Below are 17,659 nucleotides of genomic sequence, written 5' to 3'. Positions count from 1 at the left end.
AATGGGAAAAGGATAGTCTCTTCAACAAACGGTGTTGGGGAAACTGGATATCCACACGCAAAAGAATGAAATTGGACCCTTATCTTATGCCACACAGAAAAATCAATTCAAAATTAAAGCCCTCAATATAAGACCTAAAAGTATAAAACACCTAAAAGAAAACACAGGGGAAAAGCTTCATCACTTTGATCTTGGCAATGACTTTTTGGATATGACACCAAAATCACAGGCAACCAAAGCAAAAACAGACAGGTGAGGCTATATCAAACTAAAATGCTTCTGCACAGCAAAGGAAACAATCAACAGAATGAAAAGGGAACCTACGGGATAGGAGAAAATATTTGCAAATGATATATCTGATAAGAGGTTAATATCCAAAATATATAAGGAACTCCTACAACTCAATATTTTAAAACCCAAGTAATTTTATTTAGAAATGGGCAAAGAACTTGAATAGACATTTTTCCAAAGAAGACATACAAATGGCCAACAGGTAAATGAAAAGATGCTCAACATCACTAATCATCATGGAAATGCACATCAAAACCACAATGAGGTACCACCTCACACTTGTTAAGATGGCCACTATTTAAAAAAATAAAAAATAATAAGTTTTAGCACTGATGTGGAGAAACTGGAAGCCTTGTACACTGTTGGTGAGAATGAACAAATGATGCAGCCCCTACGGAAAACAGTATGGCAGTTCTTCAAAAAATTAAAAATAGAACTACCATATGATTCAGTAATCCCATTTCTAGGTATTTATCCAAAAGAATTCAAATCAGAATCGAAGAGATATTTGCCCTCCCATGTTCCCTGCAGCATTATTCACAATAGCCAAGAGGTAGAAATAACCTAAATGTCCATCAGTGGATGAATGGGTAGAGAAAATGTATATACATACAACAGAATATCAGTCTGCAATAAAAAAAGAAAATCCTGTCATATGCTACAACACGGATGAATCTTGAAGACATTATACTAAGTGATGTAAGCCAGATCAAATACTGCATCATTCCACTTACATGAAGTATCTAAAGTAGTCAAACTCACAGAAACAGAAAGCAGAATAGTGGTTCCCAGGGGCTGTGGGGAGCAGGCAATGGGGAGTTGCTGTTCAATGAGGATAGCGTTTCAGTCAGGCAAGATGAAAAAGTTCTAAAGATCTGCTCTACAACACTGTGCCTATAGTTAACAATACCGTAATGTACATTTAGAAATTTCTTAAGAGGGTAGATCTCATATTATGTATTTTTTACCACAATAAAAAAAAATGTGACATGCAGCTAAACCACTGCTGAGTGAGAAATTCATAGCACTAGATGCTTACCTTAGAAAAAAAGAAAGTCTCAAATTCAAAATCTCATTTAGTTTAAAAAAACTAGAAAAAGAAGAGCAAAATAAACCCAAAGAAGTAGACAAAAGGAAATAATAAAGATAAGAGCAGAAATCAGTAAGATTGAAAACTGAAAATCAATAGAGAAAATCAATAAAATAAAGAGCTGGTTCTTTGCAAAGATGAATAAAATAGACAAACCTCTAACAAGACTGACAAATAAAAAAAGAAAGAACACGCAAATTATTAATATCAGAATGAGACAGGGGATATCACTAAAGACTCTGCAGACACCAAAAGGATAATAGGGGAATACTACAAACAAATCTGCAATACAAATTTTACAATTTAGATAAATTGGACCAATTCCTTGAAAAACACAAACACACAAACTCAATATGAAATAGATAATTTGAGTAGCCCTATAACTATTAAGGAAATTGTATCTGTACTTTTAAAACTCCCACAAAAGAAATCTCCAGGCCCAGATGGTTACACTGGAGAGTTCTACCAAACACTTAAGGAAAATGGATACCAGTATTACACAATCTCTTCCAGAGAATAGAAGAGGGAATACTTCCCAACTCTAATTACAAGGCCCATACTTCATGGATACCAAAATCAGACAAAGACAGTACCAAAAATTAAATAAGAAGCAATATCATTCATGAACAGAGACACAACAATCCTTAACAAAATATTAGCAAATAGAATTCAGCAATATATAAACAAATTTATACACTATGACCAAGTGGATTTATTCCAGGGACACAAGGCTTGTTCAATAATTGAAAATCAGTCAGTATAATTCACCATATTAACAAACTAAATAAGAAAAATCATATGTTCATATAAATTGATACAGAAAAAGCTGTTTGACAAAATTCAACACTCATTCATGACAAAAATCCTTAGAAAACTAGGAATTGAGTGGGAATTGCCTCAACTTTAAAAAGAATATTTACCAAAGAATTACAGCTAACCTCATACTTCATGCTGAAAGACTGACTGTTTCTACCCTAAGATTGGGAACAAGGCAAGGGTTTAGCTCTCACCACTGCTATTCAATATACTACTGGAAGTCCTAGCCAGAACAATAAGGAAAGAAAAAGAGAGAAAGGGCATATGGAGTGGAAAGGAAGAGGTATTGCTGTCCCTATTTGCAGATGACAAGATGGTCTACAAAGAAAATCCCAAGAAATGGATAAAAAGAATAACTTCCTAGAACTTAATCAGTAAATTTAGCAACATCGCATGGTGCAAAATCATCACACGAAAATCAATTGTAATACTATAGACTAGCAATGAACAGATGGAAACCAAAATTAAAAATACAACACCATTAAGTTACTTAAAAAGTGAAATAGTTATAATTCTAACAAAACATGTATACAACTGGTACGCTGAAAACCACATGATGCTGAAAACAACACAATGATAATGAAAGAAATAAAAGATCTAAATAAATAGAGAGAGATATCCCATTCATGGATTGGAAGACTCAACATAATAAAGATATCAGTTCTCCCCAAACTGATATACAGCTCTAATACTTTTTCTGTCAACATCCCAGCAATGTTTTTTAGATATAGGCAAGCTTATTCTAAATGTATAGGGAAAGGAAAAGGAACAAATTATATTTAAAAAAGATAAAGTAGGAAAAATCACTCTACTTGATTTTAAAACCTATTCTAGAGCTATAGTAATCAAGACTGTGTGGTATGGCAGAGGGACAGACACATGGATCAATGAATCAGAACAAAGAACCCAGAAATAGACCTATACAAGTACAGCATACTCATTTTTTACTACAGTACAAAAGCAATTCAAAGGAGCTGAAGCAATCAGATATCCATAGTTAAAAAGTTAACCTCAACCGAAACCTCACATTATATACAAAATTCACCTCAAAATGGATTGTGGACTTAAATGTAAAATGCAACTAAAACACTTTCAGGAGAAAATCTTTGAGATGAGAGCTTGTGAAGGTTGTTAGACATAATAACAAAAGTACAATGCGTAAAAGAAAAAAAAAGATGAATTGAACATCATCAAAATTAAAAGTTCTTGCTCTGTGAAAAATCCTATTAATAAGATTAAAAGACAAGCCATAGATTGGTAGAGAGTATTTGCAAACTACATATATGACAAAGAACTCGTATCTAAAATATATAAAGAACTCTCAAAGCTCAACAGTAAAAAAAAAAAAAAGCACAAAAGAACAATACAATTAGGGGCCAGCCCCGAGGCCAATTGTTTAAGTTCGTGGGCTTCGCTGGTTCGGATCCTGGGCGTGGACATGGCACTGCCCATGAGGCCATGCTGAGGCGGCGTCCCACATGCCACAACTAGAAGGACCACAACTACAATATACAAATATGTACTGGGGGGATTTGGGGAGAAAGAGCAGAAAGAAAAAAAAAAGAATATTGACAACAGTTGTTAGCTCAGGTGCCAATCTTTAAAAAAAAAATACAATTAGAAAATGGGCAAAGAACATGAAGAGAAATTTCACTGAAGAAGGTATAGGGATAGCAAATAAACACATGAAAAGATGCTGATCATCATTTGCAATTAGAGAAATGCAAATAAAATTGCAATAAGATATCAATATTCTCCTATCAGACTGGCCAAAATTAAAAAAAAATGACAATGCCAAATACTGGCAAGGATGTGGAGAAAGCGGATCTCTCATATATTGCTGGAATATGCAGGAATGTAAAATGGTATAGCCACTCTGGAAAAATAGTTTTCCAGTTTCTTTAAAAATGGAATGGAGGGGCCAGCCGGGTGGCTCAGTGATTAAGTGCGCACGTTCCACTTCAGTGGCCCGGGGTTCGCTGGTTCAGATCCCGAGTGCGGACGTGGCATCACTTGGCAAAAGCCATGCTGTGGTAGGTGTCCCACATATAAAGTAGAGGAAGATGGGCATGGATGTTAGCTCAGGGCCAGTCTTCCTCAGCATAAAGAGGAGGACTGGCAGGAGTTAGCTCAGGGCTAATCTTCCTCAAAAAAAAAAAAAATGGAATGGACACTTACCATATGACCCAGCAATCACTCTCCTGGGCATTTATCTCAGAGAAATAAAAATTTACACCTACACAAAACCCTATACTCAAATGTTCATAACAGCTTTATTTGCAATAGCCCCAAACTGGAAATAACCAAAATGTCCCTCAATAGGTGAATAGTTAAACTACAGTAGATCCATATCAAGGAATACTTCTCAGCAATAAAAATGAACAGAATATAGATACACATATCAACTTGAATAGATGTCAAGGTCATTATGCTGAGTGAAAAAAATTGGAGAAAGTCACATACTTTATAATTCCATTTATGTAAAATTCTTAAAATGACAAAATTATAGAGAAAGAGGACACATTAGTATTTCTCAGGGGTTATGGATGGTGGGGCAAGTGGTGGGTGTTGCTATAAAGGGGTACCTTTTAAGTGATGGAATATTTCTGTATCTTGATTGTGGTGATGGCTATACAAATCTACACATGTGATAAAATAACAAAGAACTGTACATACACATTATTCCAATGTCAATTTCCTGGTTTTGATTGTATTATAATTATGTAAATTGTAAAGACTGGGTAAACCGGAAGAAGGGTATATGGAGCCTTTCTGTACTATTTTTGCAACTTCTTGTGAGTCTTTTATTATTTATAATAAAAAGCTTAAAACATAGAAACCACTTATAAAGCAAATAGCTCAGAAACAAGAGCATGGAAGCTAAAACTCAGGGAGTAAGTAAATAAAATGTTTTATTATCATAGCCTCTAACAATATACCAGTTTTATGAAGGGAAAAATTTTAAATGGGGAAGGTTTGTATAGGCCAGTGACATACAATACCAAAGACATTTATCTGTAGGATCAAAACATGTGCTTAAAAACAATGTTAGAGCCATAGATTAAAACATCTATCTTAAACCAGGCAACTTAAATTGCGAAATGCTTTAATAAGCCACATAAACAAAGTATACCTGCAAATGATGAAAAATCAATTGCAAAGTGTCTTCAGGCCAGTTGTTTAAACTTTATCTAATAAGTGGTAGGCATGGAGAAGTTTCATTCTGGATAACCTAGAACCTATTCCTCTGACTGTCAGATAGTTAACTGATTTGTATTCACCCTGTGTAGGGTGTCCTCAGGTTTGTTTCATTATAGAATATATTCATTTCCAGTTGTGCTATAGAACGAACATTTGCATTTGGTAAAATATTTCGTGATAATTAGAAAGGAGCAAGTGGGGGAAAATGGCCTCTCTCTGCACTGTCCAAAATGATAACCACTAGCCACATGATGCTATTAAAGTTTTAAATAATTAAAATTAAAATTTTAGTTCCTAGATACATTTCAAATGCTCAATGTGGCTAGTGGCTACCATACTAAAACAGCATAGATATAAAACTTTTACATCATCACAGAAAGTTCTATTGGACAGCATTGCTCTAGAGCGTGAAAAGCATGTCATTTCCCCACAATCATAGAGCTGACAGGAATTAGTATTGCATTTTGAGGTTTGCATTTACACGTAACTTCATCTTCAGCAACAATGAGCAGTACGTTGCAGTGGTTAAGTTCTAGGGCTTTGGGGTAGAATAGTCCTGAGTTTCAATTTTAGCTCCAACTTTTACTAAATTCTGTGAGCTTAGGCATGTTACTTTGCTTCTCTGTGCCTGTATTCTCATTTCTAAAAAGGTGGGGATGACAGCACCGACTTCATAGGATTGTTGTGAAGAATTAAGTGAGATCAGTCCCATATATGACACTATAAATGCTGAACTATAAATGCTAGTTATTCTTAGCATTATCCTTTACATCTAGAAGATGAACTTGGCTTGTTCTAGAACCTAGAATCTAGGTGACCAGAAGAAAAGGCAACAGGGAACATTCAATCATACGAGCAGCAGGGGAATCAGTCCCTAACAAGGCCCCCCTGTGACTCTCGATAGATAAATACGACCACGTTGTTCCTCCGTACCTTGGGGTCAGCAACAAAAGAAAAGCGACCTTCTCCCCTAGAGAGCTATTTGTCTTGCAGCTTTCAAAAAGTCAAGGAGTACCTTACCCTTGACCTTAAGGGACTCAGAAGTGAAAGTTAACCGCCATGTCATACCAAATGAAATAAAAGCACAACACACTGTCTATAAAAGCAGATTACCCAAATAAGTCACTCAGCAGGAGAGGCACTTGGAGTTGTTTTTCCAGCCGTTTCTAGTAATCAGATCCAATTCCTTGATGTATTATTATAGTGAAATGTTACTATACCCAATCTTTTGTGAATACCACACAACAGGCCTACTGTAATCAACTGGGTAAATATTTATTGAACACCTGCTACATACAGGACACTTTTCTTCTACACCAGCCATCAGCAAGCTGCATCTGGCGGGCCAAATTAAGTCCACTTCGTGTTTTTCGTATGGTAAGCAAGGTAGGAATGATTTTTACATGTTTAAACAGTTGGAAGAACTGCCCTTAACCACTATTATCAAACACTGAATGGCTCTGGAAATTAGCTTTTGCTGCAGGCTTGATAATGTTTCTTAATTAATTCAACATAAAATTACAAGGCAAAACAGCACTTATATGAAACTTACACTATAGGAAAGTCATTTTGACAACTAACATTGTTTAAATCACAAGTAATGTGAACATGCTTTATACACTTCTCATGCTGTCTCAAGTCAAAACAACAAAATCACAATGAGATGCCACTTCACACCCACTAGAATGCTATAATAAAAAAGATAGACATTAACAGGTGTTGGTAAAGATGTGGAAAAATTCAAACCCTCACACATTGCTGGTGGGAGGGGAAAATGGTGCAGCCACTGTGGTAAATAGTCTGGCAGCTCCTCACAAAGTTAAACATATATTTACCAGAGGCCCAGTAATTCTACTCCTCGATACGTACCAAGAAAAAGAAAATATACGTCTGCACAGAAACTTGTACACGAATATTTATAACATCATTATTCATAATAACCAAAACTATTTGGAAACCACCCAAATGCCCATCAACTGATGAATGGATAAATAAAATGTGATATAGCCATACAATGGAATATTATTCAGCCATTAAGAGGAATGAAGTACTGATACATACTAAAATTTAGATGAAGTTCAAAAATATTATGCTAAGTGAAAGAAGCCAGACACAAAAGACCACATATTGTATCATTCTATTTATATGAAAGCCTAGAAAATGAAAATCCATAGAGACAGAAAATAGATTAGTGGTTGCCTAGGGCTGGGAGTAGAAATGGGGAGTGACCGAAAATAGGTGTGAGCTTTCTTTCTGGGGTAATGGAAATGTTTTAAGTAAGACTGTGGTGATGGAGACACAACTATAAAATACACTAATAATCGTTATATCGTACACTTCCAGTGTACAACATCAAAAGCAGGATCCATAAAAGAAAAAATGACAAATTGAACCTCATCAAAATTCAAAACTTTTGCACTTCAAAAGACACCATTAAGAAAATGAAAAGATAAGCAACAGACTGGGGGGACATATCCACACATCATATATCTGACAGGGACTTGTATCCAGAATATATAATTAATTCTTACAGCTCAACCATAAAAAGACAACAACTCAATTTAAAAATGGAAAAAAATATATGAACAGACACTTCACTGACAAAGATATACGAGTGGCTAATATGCAAACAAAAAGATGCTCATCATCAGTTAATAAGGAAATACAAGTTATAACCACAATGAGATATCATTTCACACCCATTTAGAATGACTATAATAAAAAGACAGACAATAACAAATGTTGGCAAGGATGTGGAGAAACAGAAACCATCGTACATTGCTCATGGAAATGCAAAATAGTGCTGCCGCTTTTGAAAACACTTTTGCAGTTTCTTAAAAAATTAAACATAAATTTTCCATATAATCAGTAATTCCACCCTTAGGTATCTGCCAAAGAGAAATGAAAAATGTGTCCACACGAAGACTTGCACACAAATGTTCTTAGCAGCATTATTCCTAATAGCCAAAAACTGGAAACAACCGACATGTCTATCGACTAGTGAACAGACAGGCAAAATGTGTTATAGCCATAAAACGGAATACTATTTGGCAATAAAAAGTAATGAAGTGCTGATACATACTGTAATGTGGGTGAACCTCAAAAATATTATGCTAAGTGAAAGAAGCCAGGCACAAAAGACCACATATTGTATGATTTCATTTAGATGAAATGTCCAGAATAGGGAAATTTATACAGACAGAAAGTAGATCAGTGGCTACTTGAGGCTCGGAGTGGAAACGAGGATTAACAGTAAATGAGCATGAGGGATCTTATTGGGAGAGCGAAAATGTTCTAAAACTGATCACGGTGATGGCTGCACCACCCAGTAAAGTTGCTAAAAATCATTTAACTATACACTTGAAATGGATGAATTTTATGATATGTAAAATATATCTCAATAAAGCTGTTAAAAATAGTAAAAGAACCAGTAGGGGAAATGGCTGAGGGGTACACATGAATGCTGCACTATCTTTGCAAATTTTCTGTAAATCCAAAGCTATTCTGAAGTAAAAGATGTATTTAAATTAAAATTAACAAGAATGCATTTGTGGATTGATATCGGTCTTTGGCACTACCTATTTATGTGAAAAGACATTTACAGAGATGAAATAGGTAAAATCTCATTACAGATCAGCATTAACAGACGAACATCTGGAACGATGTTGATGATAGGGAACACTGACTGTGAGCTCCAATTAAACAAAATGTTATCCCCCAGAAAAGAATTCCATCATTCTCATTAGTAGTCCTGTATTAGTAAAAAAAGTATTCAATTATTATTATTATTTTAATTTCATCAAAAAACATTTGTGGAAATTTGTTTTCTCTCATTATACAAGTATCTACAAATTATCCTTGATTTTGCCTTTTGGCCCGCAAAGCCCAAAATATTTACTACCTGGCTCTTTACAGAACGTTTGCCAAGCCCTGTTCTACACCATAACAGGATAAATATAAACATGATCAGTCTCTTTCTTGAGTGTATTCTTATCATTATCTACTTTTGGCAAAATACCCTTCCGGAAATGCCCTATAAAGGATAAGCCTTACATCTCTTCTGCTATGGCACTATTTGGGATTTCCATAAATAGAAACACTATTAGCTTAATAGTTCTAGCAAAGCCTCGATGTCATCGTTATTATCGTGATAAAAAGGGCCAACACCATGCCACAGTATCAACATGACCCTCATCAAGTTGTGATGTCACCAGGCCATGGACTCGCCGAGGTCTCTTAGATATCAAGTGGCTCCCAGGGCATCACACCCTGCCTTTGGCATCACCCTGGCACATCACCTTACTATGGTGTCATATGCTATACTGCTGTGACAGAATTCTGCCCTGATGCCATTCCACCGAGACGTCAGAATAATTAACCTCTACTCCTTTCCACTCCTTTAGCCACGGCAGGGAGGGGGAGGGTAGCCACAGCCACCGGTACGAGCTCAGGAGGTAGAACTCAGCTCCTTTCGTTGCCCCTTCCGCCTGTCACTGCAGGTCAGGGCCCCCGTAGGACAGGAACTTTAGGCTCCCATAACTCTCCTGCCATGACCCCACACCCGTTTTGCGTAGCCGACTCAATGCCCCAACACCGACCACCCACCCCGGTTCCACTCGAAGCCGCTCCCTGTACCTGACTCCATTCTCCAGCTGTCATCCTGGGCCAATTCCACCGGCCACTTGACTACGGCGGCCGCAAGGGACCCTGGGACTTGTAGTTCCGCGCTCCTCAGGGCAGAGTCGGTGAGAGCCGCAAAGGCCCCTCCCGGCGTGGAACTGCGCTCAAACTGCAACTCCCAGAGGCGCCCTGCGATGGGAAAAGAAGCAAAGGAGGGAGGAAGATCGATGATTGGTGGAGCGCCACTGGCTCTTGTGATTGGCAGTCGGAGCCGGGGACGTGAGGCGGCCCTTGGTCGTGCTTCACGGAGATCCTGGGGAAGCGAAATGGAGGGGAGTGTGTCTAACCTAATGGTCTGCAACCTGGCCTACAGCGGGAAGCTGGAGGAGTTGAAGGAGTGCATCCTGGCCGATAAATCCCTGGCTACTAGGACCGACCAGGTGAGGCAGCGCTGGGCCTCTCCGCAGGCGGCGGCGGCGGCGACGGAGCCCAACGTGGCTGCCTGGCGCGGCCCAAGTGGAGGCCGGCTATGCGAAGGCCAGGTCCCCGCCCCCGCCGCCCCCGCCGGCCCCGGGGTCACCTCAGGACTCGGAATTGGGCGGCAGGAGCTAGCGCCACAAACCTCACATATTTCTTTTGGCCCGGTACTTAGCTCGCCGGAGTTTGGATATTTCTAGAACGTTTACCGCGTTTCTCCGAAATGCCCAATCTTGGAGCTATCCGTGAGGAGAAAAGCTTTTTTTTTTCTTGATGGGTTTCTTTAGTTTTGCCAGTGATTGTATTCAATGAAGCCCATGGAACTGTTCGCCTGTTCTGTACCAGGCCGTTTGCTAGGCGCTGGGGCTGCAGTCCCCGGGGAGGAGCGGGCGTTAGGGCGGTGCTCCCGATCCTAGGTCCATTCCAAATTGTGGTCAGTTCCCGGGAGGGGCGTTGGCGTGGTGCTTTCAGAGCGAGTAACGGGAGGCCCTGTCCAATCGGCCTCGGAGAAACCGGGAGGGGGCTAATTGAAAAGGCTCTGCCGACGGGGGCGCGGCGGGTTAGCCCTTGAGGGACGAGGGGGATTCCGCTGGGGGATGGACGGCCTTCTAGGCGGAGGCGGGACAGAAGTGAAGGGACTTTGGGGAGTGTTTACTTCTGCCCATCTGCGCAAAAGACCCTCATGTTTTGACCCTGAGTTTCTAGAAAGATTCACGGTGCCCTCAGTAAGCCACCAAATATTTGTAGATTGCATCCTGTTTGACAGACACCGTGCTAAGCACTGGCGAGACAGTGTCACATACTTAGGAATCTCCATTTTGCGTCTTGGGGAAGAGAATTATACATCGGGAGACTCTTTTTTCTGGAACTTTCCTGCATTGTTCAACCTGAAAATGGCTTTCCTTTTATCTAGTTTACCTTCATTATGGTCTGGTATTATTTAAGACGTTAAAGTTAATATTAAATTAAGATTTAGTAATATTTCTAACCGTTCTTCGTCAAGTTAATGGCATAAAAAAGTCTCAAGATCAAGAGGCTTAAGAACATAACAGCCAAATGCAACTTATGGACCTTGTTTGGATCCTGATTTAAACAAGCCAACTGCAAAAAGACATTTGGGGGAGAGTGGGGAAGTCTGAATACAGAATGGGTATTCGATGCTATAAAGGAGTTAGTGCCAATTTGAATAGGTGTAATAATGTTCTCATCGCTATGTAAGAAAGTATCCTTATTTTTTATATACTGAAATATTTAGGAATGAAAAGTCATGATATTTAGGATTTATTTTTTAAAAACCTCAGCAAGGAAAAAAACTAGATGAAGAAATATGGCAAAATATTTATGAAACCTAGGTGATAGTCCTAGGGGTTTCTGTTATATTCCCTCTATCTTTATATGCGTTTGAAAATTTTTGTCATAAAGTTTAAAAGAACATTTTCGTTTACATAGGGCTAAGAAATAGAGCAGTCACTGCAAAAAAGGATTCCCATTGAGAAGCTTGACTAACTCTTCCCATTATTTTTTTAAAAATTTGTTTTGTTGCTCTCTAATTCTGTGTGTGGTGTATTTTTTAAATGGTTGTATAGGTAATCTCAACTAGTTTTATGAACGTTTCTTCCCCATAAGATGCATTTGTTCTTTCTAGAGCATCTAGAAGTTTCGGAGTCAGACAGGGGTTTGTGTCCCATCTTCGTCATTTACTAGCTGTGACCTTGGACAGGTTGCTTACCCTGAAGGGTCCTCGTTTCCTTTTCTGTAAAGTGGGGATAATATCCACTGCATAGGATTGTAGAGATTAAATAAGATGATGCATGTAAAACTCCTAGCATTGTACCTGACATAAAACTGCATAAATAATGTAATAGTAAACAGCTGAAGCTCTATTTCTGCCAAAACATTAAAATCGGTTTCTTGCTCTACTGCTTTTCTGGCTGTTTTCTCCAGATTACCTACATTCATCAGTGTATTCCCCCATGTTGCTAAAGCATTGGTCTCTCTTAGACTAATGTGTAATATAGTTTAAGGTGACCTACCTGAGGATCCAGTGCTCTCCATTTCTTGTTTCCAAACTATAGGTTTGCTGGCCCCAATGTTAATTTTCTCTGGTCTCTTGCCTTAGTTCTTCTATTTCTCTTCAAGAATGTTGATCTTACTGCTCCTCTGTTTCCCATGTAGGACAGCAGAACTGCACTGCATTGGGCTTGCTCAGCTGGACATACAGAAATTGTTGAATTCTTGCTGCAACTTGGAGTGCCAGTGAATGATAAAGATGATGTGAGTACTAGGCAGAGTTGATAAATTCCCAGTTATCTTTAGAGTCCAGACTGGTGTTTACTCAAGCCGGAGTATTAAGCTCACAAACAAAATTGTAACCTTTATGACTAGAAAGTTACAGCATGACCCTGGTGACCAAGCACAGGACTAGTGGGTGCATTATTTTAGAATGTTAGTTTTGCCACTCATACCCTGTAGTTTAAGATAAACATGCCAATCAAGGCTTATTAGGATGACCCCTGAGAGACTACAAGCTCTTTTCATTATGTTGAAAAATTTTTTTTGGTGAATATTGCCTGAATAATGAGGGCCCAGGTATTGTTTTTGTTATTTAGAGATTTACTGTAATGGTATCGATTTTATTAGAATAAGACTTGTGAAGAACAAGAATGGAAACTTTTTGTAGTCAGAGAGTCCTGTTCAAGGATGCTCACTGAAGTAATATTTATAATAGCAAAGAAATAAAAGCAGTCTAATGGAGGAACACTTGGATACAGTAGGTATGAGAAAATAATATGCAACCAATAAAGTTACGATTCCAAAGAACGACATAGAAAAATTCTCACAACAAAATGATAAGTGGAAATTGTGGGAAATGCAACTCACAGAGCTTTATACCCTATGATCCCAATTTGAAAACATGTTAGAATTAGACTTATATATCATTATCAGGGTTATAGGATTGTGGGTGGTTTTTCTTTTCGTTTGTGTACATCTACTTTCCAAAATCTCTGCAGTGCTTAATGAGGGGAAAAGAAAGAATGTTATTTTTGTAAACCGTTCACACACAGCTCTTTGTAGACCCTGCCTAAATTAATCCCTGTGCGTGTTGCCCCTGATTTTTGTACTGCCCACCTCTTTTACAGGCAGGCTGGTCTCCGCTTCATATCGCTGCCTCTGCTGGCCGGGATGAGATTGTAAAAGCCCTTCTGGGAAAAGGTGCTCAGGTGAATGCCGTCAATCAGAATGGCTGTACTCCCCTACATTATGCAGCTTCCAAAAACAGGCATGAGGTGGGGTTCCGTTCCTAGGCTACTTCTTTTGAGTTCTAAACCTGTACACAAACACAAATAGATCTCTGCATTGTTTCCTTCTCTGTCTTTCCAGATCGCTGTCATGTTACTGGAAGGCGGAGCTAATCCGGATGCGAAGGACCATTATGAGGCTACAGCAATGCACCGGGCGGCAGCCAAGGGTAACTTGAAGATGATTCATATCCTTCTGTACTACAAAGCATCCACAAACATCCAAGACACTGAGGGTAACACTCCTCTGTAAGTGACAAGTAGCAGTCATTTGTATTCTACCTGACATTAGCCCTCTTGCACTAATTCTTACACATTGTTTCCTTTTTTATTCTGCTTATGAATGTAATATGTGTTTATGGCAAAAAAAATTGAAAGTACAAAGATAAACACGAAAGTATAAAGATAAAAATTAAAATTGCCTATCATCTTCCCACTCAGAAGTGACCAGTGCTAACATTTTTATTTATTTTCTCCCAGTCTTTTGTATGCAAATATGCATATTTTACATATTTTTTTGTAAAATGGGGATCATACTGTGTATGTAGCTTTAGATCTTGTCCTTTTCACCTCATGTGAGCATTTTCCAATGTTATTAAATATTTTTAAGACAGTTTTCAATGGCTGTATATAATTCTCTTTTGTGGATGTGAATAATTTAATCATTCCCCTATTACTGTATATTTAAACTTTTTTGAGTTTTCCACTATTATAAATAATGCTACACTGACTAACTTTATACAAAAATCTTTGGCGATATTGTTGATTATTGCCTTAGTATAGACTGCTAGAAGTAGAATTGCTGGGTCAAAACAAATACACATTTTAAGACTATTGCTACCTCTTGCCAGATTGCTTCCAGAGGAGTTGTATCGCTGTACCCTCCCAAAAGCAGTTTCAGAGTGCCTATTACCCCCTCGCCAACACTGAAACTAGCCTTTTGTTATATGAAAAATGGTATTTCATAGTTGTAATTTACATTTTTTTATTATCAGTAAAGTTAAACATTTTTTAATGCCTATGACTAGTTACATTTCTTCTGTAAACTCTAAACATTTTATGTCCGTTTCTCTGTTTCCTTTTGGGGGATTAATGTATTTTTACTGCTTTTTGAAATACCCTTGACATAGTAAAAATATTAACCTTCTGCTGTGTTAGTTGAAAATATTTTTCCCAGTTTGTCTTTTCATATTGTTGATGATTTTTTTGAATAACAGTTTTCAACTTCTCCGTAGTCAAAACCATTAATCCTCCCTCGTGATTAGAAAGTCCTTTCTTACTCTGCAATTAGTTAAATATTCACCTGTATTTTATTGTATTTTAAATATTCACATGTAGGGTTTTTTTTAACACTACATTGGTTTTGGTTAAGAGTTATTTTTGCTTTTCCTTTAGCTCAAATCCGTCTGGAGTTGCTTTCTGTGTGTAAGCAGAAGCCGTCCTCTGCCTTGATATTTTTTCTATAGTACTTGGCCACTTTTCTTCCTTATTGAATGGTGACATTTTTGAACCAGAAATTCTCTGAGTCTTCTTTTTAGTCCAAAGTGAGATTCAACTTTTTCAAGTATTGTTTTCTTAAATTCTTAGTTTTAGAAGTCTTTTCTCTAGTTCCGGGTGACTCTGTTTAGAAAGACTTGCAGATTCTAGCTCTTTTCTCCATAACAAGAAAGGCAGGGTGGCCTGGAGGGAATTTGGGCTCAGGAGGTATAGGGTCCTCGCAAGAGCCTGGGATTCAGGGATAGCTAGATGCCGTTGCCCCCGTCCAAACTCGGCCACTTACCGACTGTGTTCAACACTTCTATTCAGTAACATGGAGAAGTTACTCAACCTTCCTGGGTCTTAACTTCCTCATCTGTAACATGAGGATAGTAATTCCTTCCTCACTGGATTGTTGTGAGGCTTAAATAGCATAACATGTAAAGTGCCTAATACTCTGCCTGGTAAACTCTTAACTGCCTAACAAGGTTTCGCCCTCAGTTACTGCTCAGCCATGCCATCATAGGCAAGGACTTTAACCTGTCAGAATTTCAACTGTAAGATGGTGATGATAATACCTTACTAACTTGTTAAGTGGATATAAGGATCAAATGAGGTAAAATCTTTTAAACTGCTTGTCCAGAATTTAAACCACACAAATTGCTATTAGTGGATTATGAATTGGGGCTTTTCTAAATTCTAGCCCTTAATTATTGCATGTGTTTGGTGTAGAATACTTCTAATCTCCATAGAATGAGGGAGTTGTTCCTTAGGCTGGCATTTAGATCCCTTCTTCTATTGTAGGGCCAGAATTATGATTTATGATCTGGTCTTATAAGGCTGTTCCACTGAATTTTAGCTGACAAAGTCTTCCCCATGCAAATTGCTTTTCCTTTCCTGTTGAAACAACTTTCCAATATTACACTCCCTAACAGTGTGCAGTTTAGACTGCCTCTCAGGGAATCCTAACCGTTACATAGAATTGGTAGTGATCGATCGGTCTTTTTGTCCTCAATTTCAGACACTTAGCCTGTGACGAGGAGAGAGTGGAAGAAGCCAAACTGCTGGTGTCCCATGGAGCAAGTATCTACATTGAGAATAAAGAGGAAAAGACACCTCTGCAAGTGGCCAAAGGTGGTCTGGGTTTAATACTCAAGAGATTGGTGGAAGGTTAAGCAGCTTGGATTTATTCTTACTTTGCAAGTTTTGTGGTTGTCCCCAGTGTCCTGGAAACAATGTACTTGTGCACAAGACATCATCTATGAATGATGAAGTTCCATCTTCAAAGCGTTATAAACATGTTGAATATTCTTCCTGTTGAAGTGTGTGTTCTAAGCTTACAACTTGCTTTCCAGGCATTGAGATTGCTCTCCTATTGTTGTGTATTATTCTACGTTGAATTGTTGATCCTGAGCAAGTGCTGTGTGGCTGTTGTGAGTCTTCAGCAGTCTCCCGTGCACCATCTCTCCCCTCTGGGGCAGAACAACCCCAGTAGCATCAGGCCAATTGTTCTGCCAAATGTTTCTAGGTGGATTCTAGAATGTTTCTCCTTACACTTGAAACACATCTCAACTTGTTTTTCAAGCTCACTCAGAGGCCTATGCCAAATATTTGTTTTTTTCAACAGTACGATTTAATTTATTTTTGTTATAGGAAGAATACTTATGTATTTCAGTGGACCAAATTTTCAGTTGGAGGGCATGCTATCCAAGTTTGGCATTCATAAACACGGACATAACGACAAATAGTAGCCCACGTACCCATGTATCTTTAATGAACTATTTCTCTCCAAAATAAAATGTACTGTTTTTAAAAAGGAAGTTTTAAAGTTCCTATGTTAAGTCATCCTGTACTGAAAAGAATGTCAAGCTTGTTAACATGATATGTAACAAAAATGTATTTCGATTTGTATTTCTGAAAGTAAAAAAATAAAAAATGTTGAGAGAATCTCCCAATTTTTCTTTCAAATCAAACACCTGCTTAAGCTTTAAAATCCTTCATAAAGCCATTTCTCAGTTTTTGGTAGCTCTAGTCAATAAAATCAGTGAAGCTTGAACTGCAGCTAAAATCTTTAAAAATAGTAATCTTCTGAATTGCTAATTAAATGTGGAGCAAAAGAAAATTAAATGTAAACTTGATCTCGATTTAGGGAAACATCTTAAATGATTACTAGTCATAAAATCTAATGAACTCCAAGTGACTCTTCAAATTATTTTTTTAATTTGAATTTTGTGCTGCAAATACTGCTTGAAATAAGCGATCCAAGTCAGCCCACAAACTTGCATTGATTTGGGGTCAGAGACAATGACCGGTAGCTAAAATGAGTTTTGTCAACACGAACTTTGTTGTTGATATGCAAACTCTTTTTACGTAAATATTTTGAGTGCTA

At 38.0% G+C, this 17,659-nt stretch overlaps 2 protein-coding genes across 9 annotated transcripts in view; one reads left to right on the top strand and one right to left on the bottom strand.

The window, feature by feature from the left end:
* Window positions 1-12,750, bottom strand: part of ATG4A (autophagy related 4A cysteine peptidase) — a 55,936-nt gene extending 43,186 nt beyond the window's left edge. For 3 of the 7 annotated variants that reach the window (XR_011434585.1, XM_014729080.3, XM_070256866.1), the window contains exons 1-2: window positions 12,529-12,684; window positions 10,034-10,207 (exon numbers count right to left, since the gene is read on the bottom strand). Coding sequence is in view for 6 of the 7 variants with exons in the window: in XM_014729080.3 (XP_014584566.1) it covers window positions 10,034-10,207; window positions 12,529-12,550 (196 nt within the window). In the remaining variant the exon portion in view is untranslated. Of the gene's footprint in view, window positions 1-10,003; window positions 10,208-12,528 lie in introns of all 7 variants that reach the window. The other 4 variants (XM_070256863.1, XM_070256865.1, XM_001490668.7 and 1 more) reach the window with 3 other exon arrangements.
* On the top strand, window positions 10,160-17,217 carry PSMD10 (proteasome 26S subunit, non-ATPase 10). Of its 2 annotated transcripts, none has more exons than XM_003365836.5 (5): window positions 10,160-10,458; window positions 12,671-12,769; window positions 13,636-13,782; window positions 13,877-14,043; window positions 16,292-17,217. In XM_003365836.5, the coding sequence occupies exons 1-5, from the start codon at window positions 10,213-10,215 to the stop codon at window positions 16,443-16,445; spliced, it is 813 nt and encodes a 270-aa protein (XP_003365884.2). In that variant the 5' UTR covers window positions 10,160-10,212; the 3' UTR covers window positions 16,446-17,217. The 2 variants fall into 2 exon arrangements, with proteins under 2 accessions (XP_003365884.2, XP_001490855.1); XM_001490805.6 differs by having other exon boundaries at window positions 10,271-10,458; window positions 13,877-13,964.
* Window positions 17,218-17,659: the final 442 nt, after the last annotated feature.

This window comes from Equus caballus, chromosome X (genome assembly GCF_041296265.1).
Source record: "Equus caballus isolate H_3958 breed thoroughbred chromosome X, TB-T2T, whole genome shotgun sequence".
Lineage (NCBI taxonomy): Eukaryota > Metazoa > Chordata > Mammalia > Perissodactyla > Equidae > Equus > Equus caballus.
Note: the sequence above shows the minus strand (reverse complement) of the source record. Positions and strands in the feature narration are given on the sequence as shown.